The sequence below is a fragment of the Telmatherina bonti genome (genome assembly GCF_933228915.1).
Source record: "Telmatherina bonti genome assembly, chromosome: 9".
Classification (NCBI taxonomy): domain Eukaryota; kingdom Metazoa; phylum Chordata; class Actinopteri; order Atheriniformes; family Telmatherinidae; genus Telmatherina; species Telmatherina bonti.
The window spans coordinates 16,588,675-16,610,746 of NC_136627.1; the positions used below are offsets into that span (position 1 = coordinate 16,588,675).

The following is a 22,072-nucleotide window of genomic DNA, read 5'->3' on the forward strand; positions in this document are numbered from 1 at the left end:
ATAATATTTCCATTTTCATGTTGTAATTGAAGAGCAGTGTTTTTAGGAAGCTAGAAACTGTTGACCAGGTTGAAAAGCCGAAACTGATGCACCATGCAGCATAGCAGGTTCCTAAAAACCTACTTCTGGTAAAACAGGCAGGAGAGGGAAGCTGACTCAACATGCAGTCAGTAAGCATTACACTCTCTTGAAAATGTGATGCGACAGTTTCACAAGACAGGGTGAGGCTACCAAAACACTAACATATATATATATATATATATATATATATATATATATATATATATATATATATATATATATATATATATATATATATATATATATATATATATATAAATTTATACTAAATTAGCATAAAATTTATTACTCATTATTTACTTATCTGGCAGAAAAATTATTCTGTATCCCCATCCTTTAACGAAAGAATAATTAATTATCTGGCAAAATAATTATCACAGGTCAGCTACAGCTGTACAACTTATGGCTCAGCATGGTAACATCACTATTATAATCCTCATGGTAACATCACTTATTGTTAAAGTCTTAAATGCAGCACAGAGCTTAAACAGCTACTTGCATAAGAGAAAAAGAGGGCTTTGCTATTTTTCCATCACCAGTTGTAGTTTGCTTTGAAGATTTTATACCATGTTGTAATGCCATCCAATTTGCTTTTATTGGACTACTTCCGGTGCCGGTATGAACCCTCCCCCAAGCTCCCCACACCCCCTTGCAGCTTCTCTCGATTACCACCAGACGACTCTCTCCCGCTGTTTGAAGCGCAGCCCCGCCCCTAACCGGTTAGGGGGGCGGGGCTTCAGACGTGCGGAGCCGGGAGGCAAGCAGAGCGTCTCACGCCAGAGCGGCGCTTGGTTCTTTGTCGTTTCTGCCTGCTCTGCGCCTTTCTGTCCTGATCAAGGATACAAAGAGGCGCACGGGAAGAATGAAATAAAGGAACAACATGAGAACGGCGGGGAAAAGAACAGAAGGAGACAGGAGCACTGTCTAGTTAGGACACGGATACCAGGCTATTTTCTCCAGTCTGGATACGGAGCTCCGCCGATGTACACACTGGATTTTTTCCACCAAAGAGTGTCGAGACTGGGGGGAGAGGGGTGGACTTTATCGCGCAGGTAGGGTTTTTATTGTGGCGTGAAGAGAATTGCAGAAAGAGGTTGTTTGTTTGGAAATGGACCGTGGGAACCCGCTACAACATATCATCCAGCATACGTAGGCAGGCTTCTCTCTTAGTTTTTTTTTTTTTTTTTTTTAAAATAAAGCGTTTTTACCTGTAGTCCGCGAAGCTCCGCGTCTCTGTGTGTTCATATAGAAAAAGCTGCTGCAACGGGTGGTAAACTCAAGCTCCGGGGGTGCCCTGTTTGTCTTTTATCGCCACTCCGCTGCAGTACTCTTGTGTGTGTGTTTGTGTTTGTGTGTGTCAGCTGTAGCCTACGTGCAAACTTGCTCGGGCAGCGATATAAGCCGCACGTAGACGGCAGAGTCTGCGTATCGGACTCCCGTGATCAAAATATAGTCCCCATGGAGAGTGGGGTTTTTGTTACACTCGTGATTGTATCGCTCTTGTGTGGATTCGGAGCTGTAATTGCGGGCATGACGTTAGACCAAAGACACAAGCGTAAAAGAAAAAGACGTGTTCGCGTTTAATATGATTAATCCGAGGCTCAAATTCCCTGCAGCAGGATTAGGTAATATTTTTCCGCTTCACTTGCCTTTTCCTGCTTCCTAAACGAGAATCGGTGTAACAAGCTGTTGCTGTAATATTCCTACAAGGACTAATGTGTGTGGTGTCTGTAGCGTTACGTGTGTGTGTGTGTGTGGGGGGGGGGGGGGGGGGGGGGGGGGTCATCCTGGGATCAGACCATTATATAGGCTAGTTTTTGTTGGTTGGTGGGGGAGTTTCGTTTCAGCACGTAGACAGGCGGTTTTCCTTTCCAGGAAAGTTTTTATTTTACTGCGGCCGTGTGGCATAATAGTTCGCCAACCTTTTTAATCATTTGCACCAAGATGACTTCACCTTGGAAACTAAGATATGATTATAGCCATCTTTGATGACTACCTCTTTCTCTGTTTCTCCTTTCCTTTAAGGACTGTCGGGGTTTAGGTGGAGATCATGGATAAAACTTTGCACATTCTCCAGAAATCCGCAGACGGTGTACCGACTGGGATCTCCTTGGATATGAGTTTAAATATGGACCAAGGGGGGGAATTCACGGAACAACCGATTGTGGGGCTGACGGACAAAATACCTCTGGTTAAACCTTATTTTAAGAAGAAACAGAGGAAACTGGATGCAAAATGCCTCCACCGCGCCCTGGAGGATCCCATACTGACCTCGTTACTGAGCACGGATACTCTGGTCTCTGGGGACGGGGTGTTCGTTCCTCGGAACCAGTCGGGCCGGACTCCGGGCAATCTGTGCACGGCCGCTGTGGTGAAACAGAACTGCGTGGATCAGGTGTGTCTGAAAGGCCCCGCAGCTGCTGAAGATGCCACAGCTGCGACCGGAGAAACGGGCTTGATAAGCCGCGACGTTGATGTGGAAATAAGCGATACTACTGCGGAGCTGGAGGAGACGGAAAGGAGAGGGAAGCGAGCAAAGATCTCCGATTCGACACCCGACTGTTTTCAGCTGAAACCCGGCCTCAGGGCGGCGGGGAACTCAGAGACAAATACAACCCCGGACAGAGATATACCTCCCGCAGTTGCACCCCAGGCTCCTCACCAGGAGGGGGCCATCAAAAGCAAAGACCTCTTAACCTCTGGGGGTAACAATCTTCCAGTCAAAGACTGCACTGGAATCCAGGACCCCCATTCCCTCTTCCTGCAGCCCGATAAAGGAGAGCTATTTCAGGATAAAAGTGAAGAGGCCTCCCTGGATTTGGTTTTTGAGCTGCTCACTCAGCTCCAGTATCACACACACCAGTTAGACTCGGTGGACATTTGTGTTCATTTCCTCCGAGGACAATGTGTTTATGGGAATGACTGTGCCCACCACCACACTGTCCTGCCATATCACTGGCAAATCCACAAGAGCAGCAGTCAGACATGGCAGAGCATAGCAGACGACTCCCAGGAACAGCTGGAGAGACTGTACTGCAACCCTGACAATGAGCAAGTCAGGCTCAAATTTCAGTAAGTATCTCCACCAGTATTTTCTGCAACCTATAGGCTGTATTATTCTGTATCTATAAAGGCATGCCCTGCGGTGAGATACACAATACTTTTAGTGGAGGTAGGGGTGGCAGTAAGAGAACCTTTATTGTTCTGATCTCCACCACCTGGGTGAGTAGCCAAGGGAGCAAATTATTTTCATCTGAAAATAAAAATGAACTGAAACCACAATTTATACGCTTGTTTACCAGCATCATTCTTAAATATTTAATAGGATGAAATCAGATGTATAATAATCCCACAATATGAGGCTAATAATGAAACAGAACAAGTCCAGGAAGAGTCCTCATTCTGATGAGCGTTTAGAAAGTTCAGTACATTTGGTGTATATTGTTACATTTTAATTACTGCTGAAAAGACTTCTTTATGGTAAATTGATAGATATTTGTGACATGGCAACAACAGTGCAGTAAGTTGATAGGCTGCTTGCGAGTGATCAGCCACTTCTGGTTTGGTGTATGGGAAACAGTAGACCTCAGCCGACTGAGTTCCCTCTTTGGTTTCACCAACAGTGACAAGCTGAAAACATCAAACCTCCAGCTGTTTCCGACATGCTGATCAAGAAGTCGAACCTTTGTGTGTGTGAAGAGTGGGTATTGGTGTATTTGACCTTCATGTGCCTTTTAGTTAATGTGCAGCCTCCGTCTATCACTTTATTTGAGCAGCTGTCATGTCCTGACACTCTGTCCCTCAGTCCTGATACCTGCTATCTGCTTCCTGTATTCCCTGCTTCCAAGCCCTGCCGTCTGATTGGCTGTGGCTCCGTTCACAGCAGAATTTACAGCCCTCATGACAGAAAGCTGTGAACTTCCCTGACCCTCAGTTGAGCTGTGCGGTCAGTGACACAGACGTGCTTGTCAACCCCTGACACCCCACCCCTCCCTTTCAGTTATAAACATGCGCATCTGCACACACACACGGTTTGGCGTGCAGACGTTTGCACGAATAGGCTGCAAAGGGAAGCTAAGTGGCTTGCTGTGCTCACACGCACGCCTTTTAGGAGATGCAGATAAACCTCCCTTTCACTCTGTCACACCCAGTAGATACACACGCATGCATACACGTCATGCAAGTACTTGGCATGCCTCAGTGGGGTGACATAAAAGAGCGCGTACTGCTTCCTATGAAACTGTGCCGTATGAGAGCGTATTTACACATGAGCACTCGCACACAATGAGTAAACTCACCCAAACTTTACTGACCTTATTCTGCACAAGGTTGCTTTATTCTCTGTTCAACCCCTCTCATAGGGTTTATTATTTATAGGTTTAATCTTTAAATATATATATATATATATATATATATATATATATATATATATATATATATATATATATATATATATATATATATATATATATTATGTGTATGTATATATGTGTATGTATATATGTGTATGTATATATATATATTTATATGTATGTATATATGTGTGTATATATATATATATATGTATATATGTGTATGTATATATATATATATATATATATATATATATGTGTGTATATATGTGTGTATATATGTGTGTATATATGTGTATATATGTGTATATATATGTATATATATATATATATATGTATATATGTGTATATATATATATATATGTATGTATATATGTGTATGTATATATATATATATGTATATATGTGTATATATATTATGTGTATGTATATATGTGTATGTATATATGTGTATGTATATATATATATTTATATGTATGTATATATGTGTGTATATATATATATATATGTATATATGTGTATGTATATATATATATATATATATATATATATATATATATGTGTGTATATATGTGTGTATATATGTGTGTATATATGTGTATATATGTGTATATATATGTATATATATATATATATATGTATATATGTGTATATATATATATATATGTATGTATATATGTGTATGTATATATATATATATGTATATATGTGTATATATATATATGTGTATGTGTATATATATATATATGTATATATGTGTATGTATATATATATATGTGTATGTATATATATATATATATATATATATATATATATGTATATATGTATATATGTGTATGTATATATATATATGTGTATGTATATGTATATGTATATATATATATATATATATATATATATATATATATATATATATATATATATATATATATATATATATATATATATATATATATATGTATATATATATATATATATATATATATATGTATATATATATATGTATATACATGTATATACATATATGTATATATATATATGTATATACATGTATATACATATATGTATATACATGTATATGTTTTGGTTTTTTTTTTAATCAGGTTAATATTGTAGTCAGTATTAACCCAGTCACTAACACAGCAAAAGTGGTTTGTTGTTTATTTTCTCAAAGTGAAACAGGTTTGCATGTGTGTACAAAGATGTGTATGCATCCATGCCTTTTACATGTTGTTGCATGTATTTAGCTAAAACCTCTATGCAAAGTGGTTACTGCTTCACAAACAGGATATGCACCTGGTGGAGTCAACCCAGATTTTTTTTGAATGGGTCACACTCACACAACTAAAACTTAGGCTAAAACTAGAAATGCCAGGAAAATTTGCCTTATAGATTTGGTAAAGTTTTTATTATTATTATTATTATTGTTATTATTATTCATTATAACCCACTGTCAATTTGTAATTTTAAATTGTGTTTATATTTAAGAGCAGATTATCTGAGTTAGTTTTTTATGCTATTTAAGCTGGTATTTGTTCTATGTCAGACAATCTTAGCATTGACTTTCTTTATTATAAAAGTAAATGTTTTAACATTAAATATCACCAAAGTATCAGACTGATTAGATCCGTGAGCCAAATACAGTTTTGCATGTCTAGCAACTATTAAAGTGACGACATACAAACATTTGTTATGTAAAACTTTTAATTGGTAACTATAACTCTTCAGTTTCAGTGGTTTTACTTGTTTATCTTTTTTATTTTCCACATTTAGCCTTTAAAAGATTTTCGTTGTGTGTGTGTGTGTTGATTAGCTCTACAAGCTAGAACACAAATTAGTGGTGAGCCGCTCCCTGCTGGATTCCAGTATTATTAAGTAGATAGTTTCTGTTAAATGTTGACAATAACTTACTAGATTTACTGTTGATTTCAGGCTCTTGGAGCAGAACAGCCTGTCAAACAAGCCAAAGAAAGTCAGTAAGCTGTGTCAGGGTTCTTCTCATCTGGTTGTTCAACACTCAGTTCTGCCTAGAAAAGCTTTGTGTGGTTCTGGGTGTGTGTGAGAACTTCTTCTCTTGGGTAACACAAACCAGCTTGTCTTTCCAAGCAGCACCGTGGTTACTACAGCCAAATGATAACATCATTATTGATATAAGGAGCAGCAGATGACTTAAAAAGTCCTACTGTTGATATGGAAACCTAGGCCTTTTTTTGCCTCTTGATGCGTGCTTGCAGCAGGAGTGGAGTGGACGTACAGTCGTTTTCGCCTATCTGCATTTAATTATGTAGTGCACTATGAGAGCATGCGTACGTGAGTGTGTCCGGTAGCTGAGCTGTTCCCTTGTGTGCATGATCCATAGCACAGGTTAATCCCATCCATATGATAAGCAGGGATGGCAGTTTGACTAATCCGTTAGTCATGACCTCAGCAAGAAGGAAGAATGTCCCAGTCATTGCTTCAAAAAGTTATACAGTAATAATCCTCCGCTCTGCGGTTGCTTGTTAACTGGTTGCGGTGTGTGTATGAGAAGTAGGAAAGTGTAAAGTAGTATCGCCTTTATTTCCTCTTTGGCTCATCCAATGGTGTGCTGATTAATAAAAACGAAAAATTGTCAACCATGTCACTCGTGATTAAGCCAGTTTCCTGTTAATCTTTGTATATGAGTGGACTGAAGGGCTTCTAAAACATGTGGCTTATTTCTGCATTGCCAAAAGGAAAACATGCATTTCTCACTCATGTATGTGTGTGTGTGTGTGTGTGTGTGTGTGTGTTGGGAACAGATTCTTTTGTCAGCCATGCGATAAAAGCCTAGCTTGTCATTAACTGACATACAGAGTCACCAAGCGCCAAGGGCAGAGCGACCTGACACCAAGGTGTGTGTGTTTGTATGTGTCCATATATGTGTTTATATTGCAGGGGATTTCATGTTACCTCAATCAAAAGAAATAAAAGAAGGAAAAAAATCAAGGATGTGTGTTTGTGTGTGTGGGAAAAGAGAGATTACCAAAATAATCTGCTTGGATGTATATGGCTTGTGTTTGTGTGTGTGATGTTATAACGTGTCAGACAGATCATGCCATGAATCAGGGGCGAGGTCTGGGTCGCTCTGTCTCCTATTAGTCAGAGTCTGCCTCCATCTTTTGTCCTCATGGCACCTTCTTTTTTTTTCCTTACCACACTTGTCGTTGATCTCTTCTTTTATCTCCCCACCTTTTTTTTTTTTTTTTTGTTCTGTTTTAATGTTCTTAAATTGTCTCTCGAGGGCTTTAAGTGGAGGAGATTGGAAATACGTGTTTATGTATCGTTAGCACGCTCGGATGTTCTCTGAAGTGTCACTTGCAATTCAAAACTCATTTACTAATCTTCCCCCCTTTTCTTTTTTAGCTCGTTTACTGTCCTCATTTACTCTCTAGGTAGCTGTAAACGTTTTAAAAGACATGGTTGAAAGGTTGAAAGAGGACACCCTGAACTATGTGCTTAATGGTGTGAACAGACAGAGAGACACTCTTTGAGGAACAATGCAAGATGTGCTAGAGACAGTAGATCCTGTTCTGTGTGGTTGTGTTTCTTTTCTACTTGGTGTTACAGCTTCACAGCAAAGAAATAGAATCAGATGAGGAATACTTAAATGTTTAACCTGAAAGCAACACTTACCCATAATATCAGTATGGCGGTGTGTGTTTGGGAAGGAGGCTGTCGTCAGCAGATTTGGTTGACTGACTGACTTATCAAGGTGTGACGGGGATGAACTGTGCGTGTGCGTCCACAAGTCTCTAAAGAATGTGTGTGAGTGCATGTGCGTGATAAACAGTGAATACTCCGTATTTGTGACGTCCACAATGGCATAACCGATGCTGGAATGCGGGTCTGTATATGTGCTGCTGTGAGAAAGCTTGACTGTGTGTAAAAGCCATTTTTCTTAAGGCAGTTTCTATTTTTTTCATTCCTATTTTTTTTTTTTCATAAGATAGGTGTTGCTTAACACTCCTTCCTACACGTCACCATCCTTTTTCAGTCACTGCTGATCCACTCAATCAATTTCAGAGGTCACTCTCTGAATTTCAAAGCCTTGTTATTGGACTTTCATGCTTGTGCTTCTGCACAAAGTTAGACCAGCCCAACATTTCAGGCATGGTCTTCAATCTAGCCAAACTGGGTGTGCTTTACATGTTTTTCCCCAACTTTTGATTGGGCTCGGCGCTGAAAGCACCAAATCTCAGTTCACTTAATTTAACCAGAGGAATTTTATTTTTAGAACAGTGCAAACTCGTCTGGGAGTGAGGAAAGAGAGAGCGACTCTTTTGAAAATTGTTGCCTGTACTCTCTGGAGACCTGTTTTACATTAACCACGTCAGTGAAAGACGATACGAAACAGAGGTGATCGGTAAGGTGGAGAGACTGCCTGTAAATGTGACAAAGTTCACATGAGTTCCTCATAATAAAGCATGAATGTTTGTGCATGCATCATAAGTCAAAGCTGAGTTGTCACACTCACACTGATACTGAATCTCCTGTCCTCATAACATAGTGTGTAGAAACTGTTCTGCACCGCAAGGTGAGCATGCAGGTGCACGGCATGCACATTCTTCTTCACACAAAAAGACTATAAAGAGGTGTGTGGGGAGAGGTCAGACGAAGCAGTGAAACAGGGGACAGACTGAACTAAAAGAGAAATAATTAGAAAAACAAAGCAGAGAATGTGTTGACCGGAGATGAAGCAGAAGATGTTTTCTTCTTCATTTAGTTTCAGCCGTATTTTCGCTTTCCTGCCTGCCTCGCTGCTTTCTTGCTTTGCCTATTTCCATAATCCTTTCTCTTCTGTTTCTCTCTTTTGTTGCTGCATTTAACTCTCAAATTAGAACTGAAACACCATTTAGTTTCTTTAAAAAAAAACAAAAAAAAACCAGTTCAGAGACAGAAAAGAAAACCATGTGAACACCTGCATTATCTACCACCCCTGTCATTCCAGTAATCTGCTGATCTGCTAATCAGTGACTCACACCTCACTTGTTATTTTGTTTCTGCACGTGCTCAGTAAATGATTTCCCCTATTTCTCTTCCTCTTATAGAGATGCAGTCACACTATGACTTAGCAGAAGTCCAGGCTGTAAATATACTGTGTATCACTACTATTTATATCAGTCTATTAACAGATTTTTGGAAAGTGACTCAGCCGCTCTCATTATCACCCTCCTGACACAAACTAGTGTGTGTCGTATTGGTGTGTGTTTCTGTTTCTGCAATCGGAGTGACCAGTGATTACACTTCATGGAAAGAAAGCTGCTCATGTTTTCTGTGTGGGCCCATTTCTCTGCTTCAGGCTGTCAAATTAATTGGAAGTTTTAGCTGTTGCTGCTAAGCTTCTCTGTAAACACTGGTGGTGTTGGCCTTTATTTACAAAAAGTTTGAGACAGACACACACAGACACTCCAGACAGGGGGTATTATACATATCTAACATTTGACATTACATTCTTTAATATTATTTCCACGTATTTGAACTTCATTAGACCATGTATCAGTATCTTCTTTCTCTTTGCATGGCACTTGCATCTGTATACGTGTATGGCCATGAGAGTGTGTGTCTGCCTGCCTTCTATGCTCTAGCGTGCCAGTGTTTGATGCCCACATTTATGTAAGTGCACTGTCTAACCCAGAAAAAGGTGTCCCGGGGGGCATATGAAAATTAATCTGCTGAGAGTGATGCACTTGCACGCACGCGTGCACACACACACACACACACACACACACACACACATTCATAACATGGTTTGGACTCACGTGTCGAGAGCAAGAGTGGGGTTAAAGGAGGTTGTATGTACATGATAAGATTATGTTTCCTCTCTTTATTTACTAAACAGATGGTGACTCTGGTGTGGAAGTGATCAGTAACACCACTTAAATGCACTTCTTAGTACAGTAAAATCTCTTAAAGCTACAAAACTCACTGCAAATGTGTGGCGAAACACATTTCAGCCTTTTGAGCTCCACTTATAACCACATGCTACTGTATGAAACTACAGGAATCGTCGCACTTTGTAGGGCTGTCTTACCTGATGGAAATTTCCACAGAATCTCATTGGTTCTGGTTTGATTTAACTTTTGAGGAACCATAAAAGCGACTGACATTTTCTGGTTCATGCGATGTTAAGAAAGCGTTTGTTTCCCATTATGCCCAGCTTATACGGCTTGCATGCAAGTCATGTTTTTGATGCTGTCATCCTGCGTGACTCATTTTGTTTGAGCAACCGGAGGTCTTGCTCCAGGCCACATGGGTCGAATTAAGGTTGGTCACACGGCTGCTGATTGAAATATTAATTGTGACCATTTAGCAGCAAGGTCACCCTACCACAGCTGCATGTTGTCCGACCCTGACAGTGTGATCGTTTCGTTTCGTTTTGTTCTTTTCATGCCGATTGTTGTCACTCAGCTGGTTTAATGGCTTCAACTTTGTCTTTCAGGGGTCGAGTGTTTGCCCTAGACTTTGGGACGATGAGAGTTTGTGACCTTGAGTTCGACTCTGTCAGACGGCTGACCACTCCCCCCAGCCCTCTACCCATGCCCGCCACAAACCCAAACCCCACCCCCAGCTGTCACACAGTGTGGAAATACTACTGCAGAGACAACTTTGGCTGGAGGGAGTACTCTGAGGTGAGACACTCGCTGCTTTTTGTGTGTCTGTGTGCATTTGTTTTTATGCATGCTCAATGAACACAAGGCCAGACACAATAGCTATGCTCACATCAATCAATGGTGAAGCCAGTGATTTAGAAGCACATTTACACACATTTGTGACATGGCTATCACTAGAGATAATATAATGTTTTATAATCATGTGTGAGAGTTTCTCATGATGCTGCTTCTGCTGAACTTGGCTTTTCTATTGTTTCAAAAGCAGTTGAGCTTGGCTGACAATCTCTTCTCCAGACTTTTTGTTCAGCCTTTTTGTAGAATGAGAATTCAGAAGTCAGCTAAAGAAAATTAAACCAATCAGTCTACCGTCTTTAAGTCTGCTGACCACATTTTATTTCCCCTTCCTCTGCAGCCGGTGGTGAAGCTCATAGAAGAAGCCAGTTCGAGGGGTCTTAAGGAAGTGCGATTCATTACGCTGCAGAACCAGTATATCCTCAACATCAGGGAGGGCTTCCAGCAGAATGCAGTCTTTGGGTTCAGACGGCAAATCAAGAAGCGGCCTATGTTCATGTCATCCGTTATGCTCACGCCACACCTACAGTAAGTGAACTTTATTGCATACTTTATCCAGTTATACCAGTTTCTTATGGTTAGGAGAGAACGCCGTGTGATGCTGGGGCTTTTGTCATGTTGGTTGCTCATAAATGATTCAGAACTTTGGTCTTAACTGAGGTATCCACAGAAGCGGACGGAATAAAACTCCCTTCAGCTTTAGTTAGACTGTCATAATCAAGAAATTGTAGTTTTAAACTGTTGTCTTAATGAAAACACAAGTCTTTTGGGGCATTTCATGCCCCTGTTATTAGAAATATAATATTAGCAGCATTAGCACATTCAAATGTCACCATTCTAGGATAAATTGGCTCCTCCAAGAGATTTAATCCACAATTTTCATTTGACTTCTAATCAAAATGTGTCTTCAGTGATGCTGCCATGTTTTGGCATTATTAGGTGGCAAATTTGATACAATGCAGTCATGTAATATTGCAAGTTGAGTGTCTTAAGATGAACATTTAGTGATGTTATCATATTACAAGGGCTTTGTTTAAAAAAAAAAGCCTGTTTAAACTGGGCAGCTTTAGGTTTTGTGTTAAACTTCAGTTCTGATGTTTTAACATGTGAAGGAAAGTAGCAGCTGTTGTAAATCCAGGACTGGGGTTTTGTAATGTTTTAACTGTTCTGAGCTTCACACTTGGCTGTTATCTGTGCCAGTAAAATAAAAGGATGAAACGTGGCTACGTGGAAGCTATTTTAATGCTACCAAGAGCTTCCTTTTTCTGAACAGTCCATTGACCTTCACACAGAACAGCGAAACCTTTTGATAAGCATGGAGGTTTAAAAATGAGGCTAATGAACAGAAAGGTAAAGTAGTCAGCCGCACTTTAGAGGTCAATCACTTAATTGATCTTCCCTGCCTGTTTTTCTCTCCCCTCCTCTGCTTTTTGTTGTACTTGCCATCAAAACCTTGTATGTGTTTAGTTCTCAAGCCTTGCTGTTGTCAAAGATCATTTCATATTTAAGACCTGAAGCAGCTCTGACTATTAGAAAAAAAAGGTTTTTATTTTACATAAAGTCCTTGCAGTATGACTCGCACACAAAACTGGCTTGCTAATAGGCGGCACACTGTCTTCCCCTGGCTTCCAGTGCTCTCTGAATGTCCTGAGTTAGCATTTAGACACAATGCCAATGTCACATTCAGGTTTTGAATGCTCCAAATGAATGCTGCATCCCACTTTAATCTCTTCCAGTGCTGCTGCACAGTGGTTGCCTGAGCTGAACTCAAAACTCTTATTAACACTTATGTGAGCTCAGATTTTTTGGCAAGTTAAACAGAGCCACCGGGACACAGCTGTCCTGCACAGAATAAGGCTGAAGAAGACACATGAAATATGAGATAATTAAGCAAAAGAAGAGTAGAGGCAATAGTTTACTAATGTAGGCTTTTTAAGTTGCTCCGATCTCCTCCATTTCCTGTTTTTTAACACTGTGAAACAAATGAGGCCAGATTGGAGGCAAGTAAAGTCATGTTACTCCCCCCCATTTGTAGATCATTATTATTGTATCTATTATATTTCTTCACTTCCTGTACTGAACAGGCTTCTGTCGTTGTGTCCTGCCACAAAACAAATGGAAGAATGAACTGTTCCCATCCCAGACAGGATGGTTGAAAGAAGACAAAATGGAGAGCAGGAGCTTGAGGAAAGTGAGGAAAAACTAGATGGAGGAAGAACGATTCAAATCAGGGAGGGTGATAGAGAGCGCAGCCATGGAGGCCTAAATGATTTCCAGACTGGGATCACAGCGCAGCAGAGATAAGTTGGAGAGTGAAGGAGTGTTAAACATTGCAGCAAGGGGCTGGAATGTTGATCGAGAGGCTTGTTCATGGGACTTCAAGGATCATCTGTTAATTCTGTGTTTGCGCTGATGAAGCACTTTATCTGATTACAGTCACAGAATGGAGGACAAAAAGCCCCCAAACGTCCCAGCAAGGGGGAAGCATTAAACTCTTTGCTTTAACGTTAATTTTTAAAATGTATTTTTTCTCGTTGAACGATCGGGAGTTGGTTCAGCTTCCTCTCCAGTGGCCAAACAATGTGTGTGTGTGTGTCTGTGTATTTCAGGGACAATCTGTGCTACGGTTAGAGGTTGAGGTCATTAGCTTGATTGGCACCCTCCTTCACTTCCCTCCTCCCTTTCCCTCTCCCATCTCTGCCTCTTGATGATGTTATTTTCAGCTGCCTCCTCCCTCCCATGCTATCTGTCTTAATCTTTCTCCTTTTTTGTGCTCGCCTTCTAGGTAACTCCATCATTCTCTTGTTATCGGTCCCTTTTCATTTCACACTTGTTTTCTGTAGCATTCAGTCTGTGATCTCCTCAAAGCACACAGGGAATAGACATCGATTGCATGGGGAGGGGAACCGAGACCGGACCATCAAGATAAGCGAGAGGGAGAGAAAACAGATGAGAATAACTGTCATACTAACTCAAAGCCTTTCGATAACATGCTCTCTCTCTCTCTCTCTCTCTTTCACACACTCACGCATGTACGCTTTCCTATGGCTGATAGAGCTAACAGCATTTACACTTAGAGGGTGATAACTTGACAGGCAAACCACTGTTACTGACTCAAATGCCAGACATGATAGTTTTTTTGTCACTTGTATGACAGTTCCACAATTGGTATTTTATTCTTAACCTTTCTCTCATTCCCACTCTTGTCTCTCCCACCCCCACTCGCTTTCCTCTCTACTGTTGTCTTGTTTGGTGTCTGGGTTTCATTTTTGCGTACTCCTGTTGTTTGGTTTGGTGGCTGACGGCTGCTGTGAAGCGGTGCCGCCCCGCAGTGCTCGGCTGTCATGGTTGACAGTTGTTGGTGGAATATGATTTTGATCGTGTGGACGTGTGGGTTTGGTGCAGCAGACGGGGGTTTTTGTTTCACATTGGTGGGGACAGTTTTTATTTGAAACAAATGAAAATGTAGGCTGATAAAGTGAGGGGGACAAGGAAGTTCACATAACACTTATCACGGGCATGAATGTTTTCCTGATAATGGGATGTTACTTTAAACTGGTCTTTATCTAGGGTAGCAGATCCAAATAGCTCTATCTTGTAAAGGTGTGTTTTGTGCATTAACTTTGCTGCAGAAAAAGAACTATGAAATTAAATCATTGGAAACCCAGTTTGCTAATTCTTGTTCATTATGACTCCTAATTTACAGCTTAATTAAGTCGCTGGATTCTGATGATCCTGAACTTTTAAACTGAATTACAAACTTTGAGACCAGGTTTGCATTTTAATACTGTAGTTTCCCTAAATAAGCAGCAGTGCAGGGTTGTGTTTATCGATCCTCAGCCATGATTAATGACATCAAATGAAGAACTACTGTTGTAAGCACGTAGTTCCACAGGAAGCTTTGGAGCGACATTTTTTAATAAGGTACATCTTGATCATGGTAATCATCATTCCTGATCTGCTGTTGGTTGATTTGTTTGCTGAAGCTCAGAGCTGACAAAGAAGAAAGCTGGAGAAGCTTATTTACCGAGACACTCACATGACAGCTCTTGATAATTTTTTTCCTTGTAAATATAAATAAAGTTTTCTGTGAATTTGCCGGTTCATTTATAGATCCATGGACGTAGTTTTTTTTTTTATTGAGAGCAGTGAAAGGAAAAAGTTTTCACATGAAGAAACAGAAACCAATTAATAATTTGAATGCTTTGTTTGTATTTTCCTTCATTTCATAGTGCTTTACACTCATCTTTCCAGTAAAACCTCTCATGCCTTCTGCTTCATTTTTATTTTTCTAGGACTTTGGGCGGCCTCTCTTTATCTCCTCTCCCGTCTTCTTCCTCGTCTGCCTCCACATCCACGGATCCCTCCGCATCACATCCCCTCTCGCCAACAACCACCAACCCGCCCAGCCTTTTTCCAGAAACATGGTTGCCAATGACGATGAGCCAGGACTTCCTGCGGGTACCCGTGTCCCGTGAAGACCGCAGCTACAGAACGGTGTACAGTCTGTTCCACAAGACGGTATCGGAGACCAAATTCAGGATCATCAAAATCCAGCGTGTGCAGAACCCTTTCCTCTGGGAGAAGTATAAGAGGTGAGAGCAGAGGCAGGGAGGCACAAACATGTGTAGTGCTAGCAGACATCGTTTTTCTAACTGGGGTCAGTAAGTTGGCTGCTAGCGGCTTTGTGTGTGCTCATTTCTTTGCATGCACGTTTTCATTTGCATGCTATGTGGTGAAGCTGTGGCATCTGCCTTTAGCACATATTTCTGGTTGCGTTATTTAACACAACTCGGCTGCAATGATTTCTAAAAACACTGGATATGTAGTTTTCAGCCTAGAAGGACTCTTATCTTTATGGAGAACATTTCACACGCAGCTCTGTGCATCTTTGCACACAGAAACATACGAAACTAAGAGCGAAGGAACACCTCGATAGAAAGCGGGCCAAATGGGACCAGCTGTGGGGGGACTTTGTGAGAACAAGTCGACAGTTGTGTGTGAACGCAGCAGATGTAGAGAAGTTTGGTGATGATGTTTTTCCTGTTGTGAACGCAGCAGGCTAACCACAGTGGTTGGAGCATGGCAGGTCCTATTAGCTGCAAGTTCAAATTCTTCCCACACCGACTGGTACCCCACAGTTTCACAATGACTGACAGTTGTGATATTTTTTTTTTTTTGAATCACCACTTCTGAAAGTGATGCCCCCCCCCCCTGTGTTTTCACTTATTTCCTTTTCCCACGCTATGGTTATGACAGCGAAACTATAACTGCTTACTTAGATGTCTGGGGGTGTGTGTGTGTGTGTGTACGTGTGAATAGGCATGCATGTGTGCAGGCCATAAGCTGTTAATATGTGGGGAAGCTGAGAAGTTTTAAACCTAGTTTGGGTTGCAGGAAATTAGGTGCATGATTGCAAGTAGGTGTATGAAGTCAAGTCACAAGCTGTGGGGTCATGGGAGTTCAAATGTAGGTCACAGCCTATAGACTCAAAGTGATTTTTTCTTTTCTTTGCTCATCTGATTGATATGAAAAAAACAAATAGGCATTGTATATGTGATGTATGTGCTGCTCAAGAAATGATAAACCTCTGTTTTATATTGTTTTGAGAAAACAAGGATTTGGTCAATGTAAACAACAGAGTTGCCCTTATCTATACACAATTTAATTACCTCATCATTAAAAATGGGTTATTTAGTATGTTGTGTCAGTTTTTGTCTGTTTTTTTCCCCTAAAAATGAGATAATCTCATTGCAAACTTTTCGTCTTCTTCAACAGGAAGAAGGAGTACATGTCACGCCGCATGTCAGAGATGGACCGGCTGCTCAGCGAGCGCCACCTCTTTCACGGCACCTCAGCCGACGTGGTGGAGGGCATCTGCAAGCACAACTTTGACCCGCGAGTCTGCGGCAAACACGCCACCATGTTTGGCCAGGGCTCTTACTTCGCCCGCAAGGCTGTCTACTCCCACAATTTCTCCAAGCGCTCACCCAAAGGAGTCCATTGCATGTTCCTGGCCAAAGTCCTCACTGGCAGGTGAGTGTGGGAGCTGTGGTGCAGAACATAGTAAACCCATTTTCCTGGCTGTTAAAAGAAAACGTGCTCATTGCTTTATGTCATTTTGTTATTTTTTTAATTTGTCTAATCCAATAAAAAAGATTAATATATGGTGGAAAAAGCTTATTATTAATACTAGCAGTCATTGTTTTTGCTTTTGACTGTGCCAGTTGTATGTCACAGCTAGTCAAACCACAGTTTGCTGTGCTTTGAAAGAAGCTGGGGAGATAGTTTATTAAATCCTAAATGAAGACCTTATGGATCCAAGTTTTATTGAGGTTTTGCATCGTTTTCCATCCCTAATGAAGAGTTTGGTGTTTGACAAGCATGTTCCCTTCAGTGCACACCTCTTCGTAAACAACTATTTCTTTTTGACCCCTTCCCCCCACCACACACACACATTTAAAATTTTAGATTACATTTACAGAATACATCAACATTAATTTGGATCATGAAAATCGTGAGGTATCTTTTCCATAAACCATATTTCAGCCACGCCATGCGTCATGCTACTCCCATTTCTTCAGATGCAAGTCAAATCTCCAGCCTCACATGTAAAACAGCTGATTTGGCTGGACCCATCATACATCACCACCTTTGTTATGCTGCAGCAGACAGTCTGTAGTGCGTCCAGAGAATTGTGTAGTGGTTTGGAAACCCCCCCCTCTCCGCCTTCCACTCACACACACTCACTCTCACTCTAAACCTGCGTTCAATCTGTTCCACAGCACAGGCAGAAGCATTGCTCCAAACGTCTTCCCGTTGTCTTTGTCTCAGGCTGACAATGACCTTATTTCAATATGCTTCATATGAAAATGCTGTGAAGACTGATGGATTACCTTTCTCTGAAGTTTGACATTATTATTTATGGTGGTAAAGACTGACTCCATACAATGTGTTGTTTCATTTAGTATATATTTACAGTACAATAAGTTTATGTACTTTGAGCATTTGTTAATCCAATATTAGGCTTCTTAACATTTCCAGAGAAGTAGAAGTCATGCAGTCGTTACACTTATGATTAATTTCCTCCGTCTTCTCTTTTTTAATGCAGGTTCACTGTAGGAAATCCCTCCATGCGACGACCTCCACCCATCAACCCCCGGGATGCTTCTAGTGACCTGTATGACTCTTGTGTGGACAACTGGGTGGACCCCCAGATCTTTGTCATCTTCAACGATGACCAGAGCTACCCTTACTTTATCATTCACTACGAGGAGGTACCGAGCACAGTCGCTGTATAAGCCCTGTGTCATGGCTTGTATTTGCAAATGTTTTAAATCGTAGTCTGGATGCTGTCTGTAAAGGTGGTAGATGAGTGAATTGATAGATCAAAATGAAAATGATCATTTCGGATCGACAAAGTTGGCTCTGTCGTTTTAAAGAGTTGGTATAAAATCTCTGTTAGAATAACTTGATTCTATTTCACCCATCTAGTACTTTAAACTGGTGAAATCAGATTGAGAAACATTTGCAAATACTCAACGATCCAGGTCTGTCAGCTGGATCCAGCCAGACTGGACTGCGTTAAGAAACAACGGACCCAGTTCAACTGGAAAAACTGGACTGGCAAAGGACAACACCTGTTTCATCCAGTGTTCAAAGATGGATGACAACTGAAACAGCTGCAACTGACTTAAGTGAACTTGCATACCATGCTTTATTAACTAGAATGAACCAGGAGCCCATTGATGATCATCACTGGGCAGAAATGGATTTTACTTCTTTTATTGATTTGGAGCAGACGCAGGAACAAAATCAAACCATGTCCCATTATTATGACTCAGTTGTACAACTGTACACAAACTTGTATGAACATCTCCACAAACACTGTACGACATTTAGTGTCCTGCCAGTAACCAACTGGCCACATTCATATTTTAAATGATCAGCAACCAACCAATCAGAGGCCTCCATAGTGACAACGTGGCAAATCTGACCCTTCTGTCATTCTTTCACTAATTATATTTAGTGTTTACCCAGCCTTCAACCCATTTTTTTGTTTTATCTCTGTGCTGCGTGTTTAAATCTATTATTTTGGTGGACATTAATCTTGTGGCCTATCCAATCAGAGAATGGACATGAGTTTTAGACCTTGGCATACTGTAAACCTCCTGGCAGAGGATTCACATGAAGCTGCCCCTAATTGCTGTTTTTTGCTTTTGCACCCACTACTTTGGCTCCTCTCAGGGGGGGATCGAAGAGTGTACAGATTGATGCTGAGACTTAATGCTGCTGCAGCAGCTAAAGAGCTGCAGCATTTATTTTCAACAGATCAAGTGAAGCTCATCTCTTTTGACCGCTCTCTTGCTCAGAGACAGTAGATTTTTTTTTTTTAATTTGTTTTTTTGTTTAGTTTTTTTTTGTTTGTTTTTGTTTTTAGACAAAGTTTACAGGTGTTCTCTTTGTTTATATTTGAAATGTGTGCCTTTTGTTCATAAAAATGTTTATTTATGTTAGTTTAATGTAACATTGATTAAATAAAGAATTTTAAAAAATAGACCAAATGGCCAATCTGTGTTTTATTTCAATTGTGTGGGGTTTTTTGGTGTTCTTGATGCTGGACAGGAATTTATTCGGTGGTAATCAAAAATATCCTGTGAGCATAAGATATTTTTAAATGATGTTTTTATTCTTTTTCATTTCCTCTATAAATAATCTTTAAACATAAGACCAGTCAGTAGTTAATAAAGGTTAATAACATGGGACTTGCAGAAGAGGTTTTCATAATGAAGATTTTATTCATATGTAACTTGAAATGTAAATATTATGTGTCAGTGTTTCTGGAGATAAATACTGCAGTATTCTTATGTTGTTCCCCAAACCAAGAGAGTTGCAAAATGAGTCATAGAAACATTCCTGAGTCAGTGCTGCTGTGTTATGAACTGCTGACTGAAGTTACGCACGTTACATCATACATCAGCTAAAAACGTCTTCCTAATTTATTAAAAGCACAAAGCATTTGAGCAGAGAACAATAGTTTGACCAATATTAAGCAGACGTGACATCAGCCTGCAGACTCAATAGTAAAAGCTGAAACCTAGCATGTAAGCACTTTTTCTATTCTATATCTCAGTGTTTTTCAACCATTTTTGAGTCAAGGTACATTATTTTTATGGAAAAATTCACAGGCCACACCACAAACCAAAACTGTTAAAAAAAATGAAACAGTGTAGGCTATACCAACAATAAGAAGTTGTTCTTGTCAAAATATCTTGAATGAGAATCAAATAAACATAAAGAAAAAGGCCTTTTATTATTGTTCATGCTTCTACTCAGCGTAAAACCTGGGTCTGTTTGGATGAACACAGTGGTGGTTTTTTTTAGAGCAATTAGGTGATATTGGGTAATTTCCCATGCCACACCTGACGATCTCTCAAGACACACTGGTGTGCTATGGCATAGTGGTTAAAAACACTGCTACATGTGGATGTTAAGCAATTCTTCCTTCCATTATTATACTACTGTTTCTTCTTGACTTTAAAAGTGATATCAATATTCTTATTTATTATTCCACATGAAAGCAAAAGACTCATTTTACCTAAAATGTTTAACAACAGAACTTCCATCAAGAATGTTTGCATTAAAAGAAGTTATGTTTTTACTGATATTTCAAAGTATCAGATTAAAGAACAAATTAGCTCATCTTGAATATTTCTTCCTGCATTAAAATAAGAAAAAGATTTCTTCCCGCTTCACTTCCACATCCCCAGGCTCTCCTCTCCTTTTTATGGATATGGCTCTTTGTACTTGACTAATTTAACTACTGCTGAGGATAACTTTTTGTTTTAGGGGAACTTAGTGTAATGAAGCAATTCATCAATTTTCAATACTCACTTATTCCTATGCACGGTTACAAGAGGGCTGCAGCCTATCACTGTGGGTGAGGGTATAACCTCGGCAGGTCACCAGTCCAATGTTGGGATAACAAACAACCACTCACAGTCACAGCTACAATGCTGCTTCAGTTCTTATTGGGATGAATCTCCATAGTAACATATTGAATGGCTAACCTGCTCCAGAGCAGGTTTAACAAGTATAAAATTACTACTTCCTTACCAATCTGTTCTCTTAGAAAATGACCTGCCCATTCTGTCGACGTTGGCGCGCAGATCATGAGAGGAGTGCTTCGGGGAGAAAGAATTTTTAGAAACAGATACATCCTTTTAATGAAGAAATAAAGCCTCATCACTAATCGATTTGAAATAGCCCATGTTTTTGTACTTTTCCTTGACTTGTTCCCAAGTCCATTAAGCTTCACTAGAACTGCATATGAAATAATTAGGTCAATAATAATGGTCACACATGGCATGACTGCAGAGGAATGAATGAATGGCACAACTACTTGTGCCATCAGAATGAAGAATTAATATTCCAACACAAATAATAAGGAAGGGCAGATAATATAGTGAAGCTAAGTTATCATAGTCCTGTGTTTATTTTTTCCAATGAATTAATATTGTATTAGCAAACAAATGTACTGAGTGGGCATGGTCTGCCAGCATTCCTTCCTGGCTTTTGCTGCAGTATCAGGGTTGCTCTTAATGTATTTAAATTGTTTATAGATTAAAGAGCAATAGACCTTTTTTATTTATCAATATGTCACCCATGTATGCTCGCAACTAAAAAAAAAATTGGCCAGAAGTGGGTTTTTTGCATTGTATCTAAATGGCTTATATAGAAATGGATTTTTTTTTAAAGAAAGAATTAATACAGATTGGTTAAAGATGACTCTATGCCGATTTTAATGGGCATCTACCCTTTCTGACCTTCTTGGGTAGTTACGAGCTACTGCAAGTGACTTATGCAAAGGGTCTACTACATGCTTAACCCTAGAACACTAAGGTGATTTTCACCTGTGCAAAACTGTTTTTCACG

The 22,072-nt window shown here is 40.0% G+C and overlaps 1 protein-coding gene across 2 annotated transcripts; it reads left to right on the top strand.

Annotated features, from left to right (window-relative positions):
• Window positions 1–865: 865 nt before the first annotated feature.
• On the top strand, window positions 866–19,617 carry tiparp (TCDD-inducible poly(ADP-ribose) polymerase). Of its 2 annotated transcripts, none has more exons than XM_079246340.1 (7): window positions 866–1,133; window positions 2,107–3,153; window positions 10,894–11,083; window positions 11,478–11,665; window positions 15,433–15,732; window positions 16,916–17,173; window positions 18,249–19,617. In XM_079246340.1, the coding sequence occupies exons 2-7, from the start codon at window positions 2,132–2,134 to the stop codon at window positions 18,436–18,438; spliced, it is 2,148 nt and encodes a 715-aa protein (XP_079102466.1). In that variant the 5' UTR covers window positions 866–1,133; window positions 2,107–2,131; the 3' UTR covers window positions 18,439–19,617. The 2 variants fall into 2 exon arrangements, with proteins under 2 accessions (XP_079102466.1, XP_079102467.1); XM_079246341.1 differs by lacking the exon at window positions 866–1,133 and adding an exon at window positions 1,598–1,706.
• Window positions 19,618–22,072: the final 2,455 nt, after the last annotated feature.